At 33.7% G+C, this 10,131-nt stretch overlaps 1 protein-coding gene and 1 long non-coding RNA gene across 2 annotated transcripts; one reads left to right on the top strand and one right to left on the bottom strand.

The window, feature by feature from the left end:
* Positions 1-1,034: 1,034 nt before the first annotated feature.
* On the top strand, positions 1,035-8,850 carry LOC140829330 (ABC transporter A family member 7). The gene is made up of 18 exons (XM_073192438.1): positions 1,035-1,240; positions 2,417-2,798; positions 3,189-3,268; positions 3,422-3,566; positions 3,653-3,772; positions 3,853-3,977; positions 4,390-4,548; positions 4,980-5,142; positions 5,231-5,356; positions 5,456-5,539; positions 5,923-6,278; positions 6,715-6,915; positions 7,053-7,162; positions 7,272-7,356; positions 7,605-7,733; positions 7,847-7,952; positions 8,080-8,168; positions 8,433-8,850. Exons 1-18 carry the CDS (start codon positions 1,163-1,165, stop codon positions 8,730-8,732), a joined length of 2,838 nt encoding a protein of 945 aa, XP_073048539.1. The 5' UTR covers positions 1,035-1,162; the 3' UTR covers positions 8,733-8,850.
* Positions 8,851-9,167: 317 nt separating this feature from the next.
* Positions 9,168-9,923, bottom strand: LOC140830011 (uncharacterized). The gene is made up of 3 exons (XR_012117594.1): positions 9,789-9,923; positions 9,333-9,558; positions 9,168-9,281 (listed from the first exon to the last, which is right to left on the bottom strand). It is a non-coding gene; the product is annotated as an uncharacterized lncRNA (long non-coding RNA).
* Between the last annotated feature and the right edge of the window lie 208 nt (positions 9,924-10,131).

The raw sequence follows: 10,131 nt of genomic DNA, 5'->3' as shown, positions 1-10,131 counted from the left end.
AATTATTTTTTCAAAATAAAAATATATTTTATATTTTTTAAAGTTTAAATTAAATTAAATAATAACAATATATATTAAATATCAGGATGGACATATAACGCGGTACAACATTCTAAAATAAACTTTTTATTCAATAAATAACTTTAACACTTTAAGAAATAAGAGGAGAGAAATGTAATTTATTTAGTTTTAATAGTGTATCACACTTGATTTGTTAGATTAATAATCAAATAGTTATCTACAAAATTGGATCTTAAACCGGGTCAAAATGATTATTAACACATCTTAAAATTTTAACCAAATATTGGATACGTGTTTAACTATTAATCTATCTTTGTTTAATCCACTCAATCAAACACACCCTTAGCATAAAAATTAATATTTTTCATTTATTACCCAAATAAAGAGCCGTCTCACAAAATACGACTCGTGAGACCGTCTCACACAAGTTTTTCTATATTTAATTTATTTCATGACTGGATTCTATTTTCACGTTATTCCTTAACAACAATACTAGATATTTATACTACTAATTATATTATATTTTCTAAAGTAAGAGAATTTTGGAGTGTTGGGGAAAGTTTTTTTTTGTTTAAAAATTCCATAATGTTTAAAAAGAAAAATACGTTAAAAATTTAATTAAACACTCCCTCACTTCTTATTCAAAATTTCAATCAAATCAACTTACATTTATTTTTATTTTTCATCAATATAATATAATCGAATGTTAATTTTTGAATCATCAATATATATATTAATTTTTATAAAAATATAAAGAGTCGTATGATCCAATTATATTGAATAAAAAGAAAAATTCTTCCGATGTAACATAAATTAACTACTACACAATCGGAACCAGAAAACACGTTAGGTGTACAAGTAAAATATAGACGAGAAAAGGACGTGAAACGCGTGAGGGACATTTCAGTCATTCGATCACGGACGATTTCCAGGAAAATACTTCGGCCGAAGGGTAGTTTCGTCAATCCAATCCTCTCGTTATTTATTTTTATTTTATTTTTTTTGAGAAATTTCATACAGGTATATATAACTGGAAAATTGAGTGCCAATTCCAATTGCATCGATCAAACACATGAAACCATTTCAACGTCCATTTGACAATCAAGAAATTTTCAGCGAAAAGCTCGCATTTTGGTGAATAATGGCAGATTCATCAAATGGGCCGGCGAGTTTTCGGACACAGGCTAATGCTTTGCTCAGGAAGAATTTGACTTTTCAGGTGTCTGCCCATTTGAAGTGTTTCATTAATCACATTTTTGGTTCTACTTCTCGATGGTTATTGGATTAAATTTTATGTTTCTTGATTGTTTAATGGGTTAAGTTTCCAGAGGCTTTGCTAGAGTTACGTTTAGCTAATCTCTCAGTTTATCGCTAGTTTATCTTGAATTGTAATTTATGGTAGAGGGTAGTTCTTGTTTATCTCGCTTGATACTGCATTTATAGAGTCTATGTTAACTCAATTTTATGTTATTCTTTGCTTTCTTTCTCTCTTTCTCTCTTGCTTTTTTAAAGTTGCGTAAATTGTCCTAAAACAAAGGGATGAAATCGAATCATTTAATGTCAAAAACTTGTGAGACGGTTTCACGGGTCGTATTTGTTTGACGGATCTCTTATTTGGGTCATCCATGAAAAAATATTATTTTTTATGCTAAGAGTATTACTTTTTATTAGGAATATGTGTAGGGTCGACCCGTCTCACAGATTAGGATCCGTGAGACGGTCTCACATGACCTAATACCGTATTAAATGTGAGACCTACTCTCATTTAAATTATCTACAGTATTAAAAGTTGATATTGATTACTGTTTTGTGGCATGCATTCATTTGTGACTTAGTTTTACGTGTGCTTGCCTGGTCGAAAATTTAGATTAATACTATTGTGGTCAATATTTGGTTGCTCAATAAATGCTAGCTACCGATCAAGTTGGTTTTGATCCATAAAAAAAAGTTTTACGTGTACTATTTGGAGATTAATAAGCGAGTGGGTCTCATGTGAGATCGTCTCACGGATCTTAATATGTGAGACCGGTCAACCCTACCAATATTCACAATAAAAAGTAATAATTTTAGCATAAAAAGTAATACTTTTTCATTGATAACCCAAATAAAAGATCCGTCTCACAAAATACGACCCGAGACACACAAGTTTTTGCCTTCATACGCATATCTGATACTTCTGTAACATCATTAGTTGTTTCTTCTAAAATTTTATACAACTTTAATTCATGTAATGCAATGATTTGAATGTCAGGTTAAAAATAATTGGAACCCCATTCCTGAGGGAATTGATGATAGTTTCAAACTAAAGTTTCGATTGTGGATTGAAATAGTAAAATTTGTTTGTAGTCCTTGAACTGATTTACCTTTCTTCATTTTTTTCGTTTTATAATTTCAGAAACGAAACAGCAAGGATAATCTTCGACTTGTTGCAATCCCATTGTTCCTTTGTTTATTGCTTGTCCTCATCCAAATTTTGGTGAACAACGAATTAAATAAGCCCTCAAACAAGTGTGGATGCACTTGTGTTGATACTAATGGTGATGGCCAATGTACGAGGGTTTGTGGTATTGAATACTCGACCTTGGATCAAGTGGCCACCTGCCCCATTCCTCATCCACCAGAATGGCCTCCTCTATTACAGTTGCCGGCACAACAGTATCGTGCAGTGAAAACTAATTATATCCCGTATTCTGATTTGCCTGATGAATCATGCAGGAGAACAGGCTTCTGTCCTGTGATTATACTTATGACAGGGAGTAATCAGACACTTGGACGGAGTATGTCTCTGTTCGTCTTACTTTATATCTGTCAATGGATGTTAAAGACAGTAAATATTAAATGTCTCATGAAGATAATTGCTTCAACTTTTGAATGATTTTTATTCAATTTAGTATTAAAGCTAGTACATGGAGGAAGGTTTTTGCTCAGGTCCCTTCTCCACCATTAGTGACAACGAATTTCACATGCTAGGCTTTGGTTGAATGATAGTTCTTGTACTTTCTTGCACTTTAGGAGGCATGCTAAAACCAACAAATATCGAGTGTTTCATATCTCTAACAAGTTAAACTTTTAAATGAGGTGGTCACTCTATATTGGTAGAGAAGTTACTCATAGCATGTGTGGATGACCTTGATAAGACGTTTTATGCTTCTTCTGTGACTTGACAGGTGTGGCTGGCAATATGTTTGAACAGTCACTTAATATCAATGCCTCTGATATTCTTTACAGTATAGCCGGCGATACTTTGGTTAGTTGTATTTCCATCTCCTTTTTGTCATTTTCTCAGTTCTATTATCTTTTCTTCATTCCTTGTGATGATGGCATGTGCTTTGTAGGTTAAGCTGCTCGTTGTTACACAACACATTGTTTCAATGTCAGCATTTTATTTTTTATGTTACAGGGTTCGGAATCAAAGACTCAATTTATCAATTATCTCGAGCCAGCTTTCTTTTCAGATCTTCCAGTATACTACGTGCAGCCTCAGTGTGCTTCGAACTCTAGTTTTTCTTTCCCTCTCCAAATAGGTCCTGTAAAAATGCAAAAAGGTAGCATGCATGGACAAGTTATATTTCCATCAGCAAATAATCGGGCAACCACTTTTTTTAATTATATTTATTTGTCTAAAATCTAGATGTAAGCTGCATTCAAGGCTCAAATTTGTGGCGTAATAGTACCTCAGAGATTAATGATGAGCTATACAAGGGATATCGTAAAGGGAATCCAGAAAGAAAGATCAACGAGATTGTAGCAGGTGCCGGACTAAGAATTATACCCTTTATCTATACTCCATTGCCTGGATCATCAATTTATTTAATCATTTTTGTTTCACAGCCTATGATTTTTTGAATTCAAATGCAAATCAGTTCAATGTGAGCATATGGTACAACTCTACCTATAAGAACGACTCAGGCAATCAGCCTCTTGGATTGACTCGGGTGCCTCGCTCAGTCAACTTGGTATCTGAATCCAAATACAATGCTTTTTATTTACCTACTCTATGGTTCAAAGACTAGAAATTTTTCTTACATGAAATGGTTTGGACTTCAATAGTTTATGGGAACTGAAAATTCCATGACTACACAAAATTAATATGTTTATTCTAATATTTTGAGTTCTTACTATAACATTCTTCACTATATTCTCAGGTATGCCCTTTTCTCTTCCTTTCAAATATTTAGCCATATGCAAGAAGCGACAGCATTTTAAAACTTGTGAAGCATTCCTTCTTGGTTCATTATAATGATTTGCATGATATTTGTTTATGTTTTTAAGTACTAATAATTAATTATTTTTCAATTAACATGTTAATTTATAATATGCATGAAAGATGACATGAAATATTCTAATATTCAGTGCACGCTAGTGCAGGTATCAAATGCGTATCTCCAACATCTGCTTGGACCTGCGACAAGAATGCTTTTTGAGTTTGTGAAAGAAATGCCAAAGCCTGAAACCGAACTTAGGCTGGATTTCTCCTCTCTCCTCGGTCCACTATTCTTTACATTTGTTATTACGCAGCTGTTCCCTGTAAGTTTGTGCTAATATTTCCCCTCGCAATGAGATAGATACACCTTTTAATTGGGGCATGAAAGAGTTTTTCATATGTAGTACCCTAATTTAAAATTTACAGAAGGAAGGAAAATGGCCATAAATCCACATTTCCAAATCAGTTGCATCTAACAAAGTATCTAGAGTTGCTATTTTTATTCTGGTATTTTTCTTTTGTACTTGACTCAAGAAAAATTGCCATAGTTTTCAAATTTTTGCTTAGTTTGCTGTTGTAAATCGAAAAAAAGAAGGCACCTTAGTACTTAGATGAAGAAGAATGTCATTGCTCGAAATAACAAATATTAAGGTTGATGCTATAGCTTTATTCATCATGCTATCTGTAAGTACTTAAATTGACTAACAATTTGAGAGATGTTTAAAAGTTCAAATTTGTTTTTCTTGCTGAGCAGGTTGTACTGATAGCTTTGGTTTATGAGAAACAATACAAGCTAAGAATCATGATGAAAATGCATGGGCTTGGAGATGGGCCTTATTGGTTGATATCTTATGCTTATTTTCTTGTAATATCATCAATCTACATGATATGCTTTGTGATTTTTGGCTCGGCTATCGGTAATAACACAACTATATAATTTCTAAATCGCTCCACATATTTGTATACAATTTAATGCCAAATCAACCTAAACACTGAAATTTTCAGGGTTGAAGTTCTTCACCTTAAACGATTACAGCATCCAATTTGTATTCTATTTCATTTACATAAACTTGCAAATCTCCCTGGCATTTCTTATGGCCGATTTGTTCTCCAATGTGAAGACTGCTACAGGTGTGAATTATAACAAATGCAACTTTTTTGGCGATATGTCAAATATATTATCTGAAGTTATAGGAATTATTTCCGTCTTATACTTAATAATTCTTGCAGTGGTGGGGTATATGTTAGTTTTTGGAAGTGGGCTATTGGGTGGCTTTCTTTTCCAATTTTTCCTACAAGACACGTCATTTCCAAGTAAGTGAAATTTTATAATGCGAGTGTATTACCTAGTTCAAAATATTTTCTTTTGTTTTGGAACTAGAGCTTTGTGAATAGTATGAGCAATTCAATTTCCTTTCAGTTGATTGAGTTAGCACGTTATTTCGTTTTTGTAAATACTCATAATTAATTGATTGGAGTTTCCAATTTTTTAAATCATAACTTTGTCACAAACCAAGTCATATGTTGTATCTATTCATTTGGAATTTAGCTTTAATGCTAAATTAGACACCCAAATTGAATGCCCGTGGACATATTTTTTGAATGTTCTGATTTTTTCAGCATCTTTAGGCTGAGTCTAATATTATTGTTTCCAGTGCTGTTTTTACAATCACAAGATAAACCTTGAAATAATGCAGAAGCTGGGATTATTGCATTGGAACTGTATCCAGGATTTGCCCTTTACCGAGGGTTGTATGAGTTTTCACAATATTCCTTCCTAGGAAATTACATGGGAACTGATGGAATGAGATGGAAAGATTTAAATGATAAAAACAATGGAATGCTAGACGCCATGATTATCATCTTAGTGGAATGGTTGGTTGTCCTAGGTGTCGCTTATTATGCAGATCAAGTTGTATCATCTGGAAGAAGTCCTCTATTTTTCTTGCGTAACCATCCAAAGAAGCTATCATCTTCCTTCCGTAAACCTAGTCTCCGAAGGCAGGGGTCTAAAGTTTTTGTTCAGATGGAGAAGCCAGATGTTGTTCAAGAGGTAGGTTGATTTCTAAATTAGATCAAAATTGCGATTGAACTAGCAATTGATGATTTAGATCAATCTTGGTCTCTTCCATATAGATGTGCTGCCCTTTTCAGTTTGGATATTTTTTAACATTTCCCTATCACATCTCTTGTTTTATTAATTCAGGTGTATGGCAAATGTAAAAAGTTTGAAATGTCTCTTGCACACATATTGTTAAATACTATAAAAAGATATGTTAGAATTATTACATAAGAATTGGCTGGCCTTTTCCATATGGAAGCTTATTCATGTCCATGAAGATAAGAGTGGTACAGTTGAGGACAGATATAGCATGATCTGCCCAACACCAAAACTTTACACTAATGACATATTAATCCAATGTAATTTATATTTTATTAACATTTTTTCACTCATTTTATTTTATCGTTGCTTTGTGCAATTTGTTTAGAGAGAAAAAGTGGAACAGCTGCTACTCGAATCAAGTGATAGTCACGCCATAATTTGCAACGACCTCAAAAAGGTATATCCGGGAAGGGATGGAAACCCTGAGAAATTTGCTGTGAGAGGGCTTTCCCTTGCTTTGCCCCAAGGGGAATGCTTTGGCATGCTCGGTCCGAATGGTGCAGGCAAAACTTCATTCATTAATATGGTAAGTTTAGATTGTTATTTATTATTATTTATTGAGACCATGAAACATTAATTCATTCTATTATTGGATGATTGAAATACATGAGAAGATGCAGATATAGGAGATCACTTTCTTACTGATATGATTCTTTTGGACAGATGATTGGGCTCATAAAACCAAGTTCTGGCACTGCCTATGTTCAGGGCTTAGATATCAGGGATGATATGGATAAAATATATACCAGCATGGGTGTATGTCCACAGCATGAGTAAGATACAATACACGATGATCAAATTTTAAATTATTACATTTCTTCATTTACTCTGTTTCGTTAATCCTCTCATTTTACATGCGTATTCGTTTGTAACTATTTGCAGCTTACTCTGGGGAACGCTAACAGGAAGGGAGCATCTACTGTTCTATGGAAGGCTTAAAAATCTCAAAGGTTCCGCGCTGACTCAAGTAGGTTTACATCATTTTCCTGGATGCATTCGAATGTCAAATATAATTATTTAAGTTAGAAATCAGAAAATATATTCTGAAATTTTATAAATCAAATAACATGTACTAGAATCGTGTCAAATGGAGTAAAAATTTAGTTTTTCTAGATATAACGCGTTGAAAGTTGTCTTGATTAGTCCCCCTGTTCATCCTTGATTGTGCATAATGTGATGAATTTATGACATGACCATATTGTTAATCTGATGCAGGCTGTGGAAGAATCTTTGAAGAGTGTCAACTTATTTCATGGCGGGGTGGCAGACAAACAAGCTGGGAAATATAGTGGTGGTATGAAGAGGAGGCTTAGTGTTGCCATTTCACTTATCGGAGATCCCAAAGTACGTCTAAAATACTAGATCCTTATTATAGCTTATGTTCATTTGATAGGCTACTAGATTTAAGAACCTTTTTACTCTTTGGTATCTTATTTTCATGAAATGGTTCTTAAAAGGTCGTGTATATGGATGAACCAAGTACTGGACTTGATCCTGCTTCCCGAAACATGCTGTGGAATGTTGTGATGCGTGCAAAACAAAACAGAGCGATAATTCTGACCAGTAAGTGCATGCATGCTCATTTTTAGACACGGATTCATTTTTAGACACGGATTCTGTACAGGAAGATTTGTCAACATTTAAATTTAACTTATGTAGACTCTCAGAAATGCATTTACAAATATTTCAGCTCATTCAATGGAAGAGGCAGAGAATTTATGTGATCGCCTTGGTATTTTTGTGGATGGTGACTTGCAGTGTGTTGGAAACCCTAAAGAGGTAATATGATTTGTATCTTTTTTATTCTGCATCCTCTGAGATGCATTAGCTATTGTTCGATGATGTTGTCCTATGTAAATTAGTTGTCTGTAAATCCACACACTGAATCATTGAATTGAAGTCTCAGGTGTATGCCTTGGTGTTGTATAAAACAACACGTATATCGTATAGCGTATCATGATGTACCAGATTTCCTGCAAGAGGAGCAGTTAAGAATGCAATGCAGCCTAACTATTTTTTACTTGATCTATCTTCAAATGACAGCTCAAGGCCAGATATGGAGGATCATATGTACTCACAATGACAACATCCTCGAATCATGACGAAGAAGTGGAAAATTTGGTACGAGAACTTTCTCCAAATGCTAGCAGGGTATACCATATTTCCGGAACACAAAAGTTCGAGTTGCCAAAAGACGAGATCAGAATAGCAGATGTTTTTGAAGCAGTTGAGGATGCTAAGAGCAGATTTCCAGTTTATGCATGGGGTCTAGCGGATACGAAGTTGGAAGATGTTTTTATTAAGGTTGCAAGAGGGGCTCAAGCATTCCATGTTCTCTCGTAATTAACAATGTCCTGTGAGTTGATTGTACAATATTGTCACATTTCTGTATACCTTAGTCGTCTTTACTACTGAAAGGATTCGATAGAAAATTACCATAATTTTTTTCTTTGAAATTACAAATTTTTTACAATAATCGAGAGTTTATTATACAAATTAAAATTAATCAATTGATTATGATACGTTACTCCAATCAAGAATATCAAATGCATTTAAAAAAGCAAGATGCAGGGATTTTTTATTTTTATTTTAAAATATCGCACTTGATTTATTTTCGAATTGGCATTTGTATTTGACGTTGAAACTTTGCATAATTTATCTTTATTAACCTTAATATATGCTGTTAATTCACAATTCTTTCAACGAATTTTATATTATTTCAAGTTAATTTTGTACCAATGTACTAGATTAATATTCTGAGTAAAGAAATGAGATGTATTTATTTAATCGAACCGAGTTTTCATATATATCATTATTTCTGTTACTCAACTACAATTCAATAATTCTGTTCTTCTCCGATGTGCGATCATGTATATCGACAAGTGCCGAATGCTGCAAATTTATATGTATGTTTGAAAGACAAGAGGATTAAAGAGATCTTACAAGGGTCAGTAATAGCCGTGTAGCCAATTTCGAGATTGCAATAACCTGTAGCCCTGTATATCAAATTAAGGGCGTAAGATGCATGATTCTGCAATGTGTTTGGCTCGAAACATCGACCACCCGGTCTGATATCTCCACAGTCAACTTGGGCCGTGCATGCATAGTCTAGAAAGCTTTGCAACTTGTCTGCAGGAGCGGATCCTCTTACCACACACCATATCGTGTTCTTCAATACATTAGAAAACTATTAATTGTTTCGTAGGACAAACAATATATGATATATGGATAACATAATGATTTATAACGACAACCATTTATGTAATCAATTAATACATTATCTTTCATATCAAACGCTGCATGCCTTCTCCGATCACGTTATGATGATGAAGTATTTGAATGAACGTCTAATTTGAGACAAGAACTTGTTATATATATTCACTTATTATGTACAATAACCTGATGAATTCCTTGACCTGCAGAGTTGTGTGTGGTAGAAGAGCAAATAACAAGGCCAAAAAAGAAACTAGCAAGGAACAAACGAAAATGGGCCTTCACCATCGATGTTTGCTTCTGATTTGCAATTGAAAATTGAATGTTCATCTCAAAATATTAACAAGACTCAACCTCTGATTTTATAGAGTTGCTGCATTTGATCCACGTAAATTTTCGTAATCTTGCATTTAATGGATTATTTATGACTCATTTAGTGATTTTCGGGATTTGATTATCCTGACTTTATGTTTTACATATTATGGATTATACATGGCTCATACCCAAGGCAATGTGCATGAGGAGCTCC

The sequence above is a fragment of the Primulina eburnea genome, chromosome 4, assembly GCF_022965805.1.
Source record: "Primulina eburnea isolate SZY01 chromosome 4, ASM2296580v1, whole genome shotgun sequence".
NCBI lineage: Eukaryota > Viridiplantae > Streptophyta > Magnoliopsida > Lamiales > Gesneriaceae > Primulina > Primulina eburnea.
The sequence above is the reverse complement of the archived record's forward strand: the minus strand, read 5'-3'. Positions and strand labels throughout refer to the sequence as shown.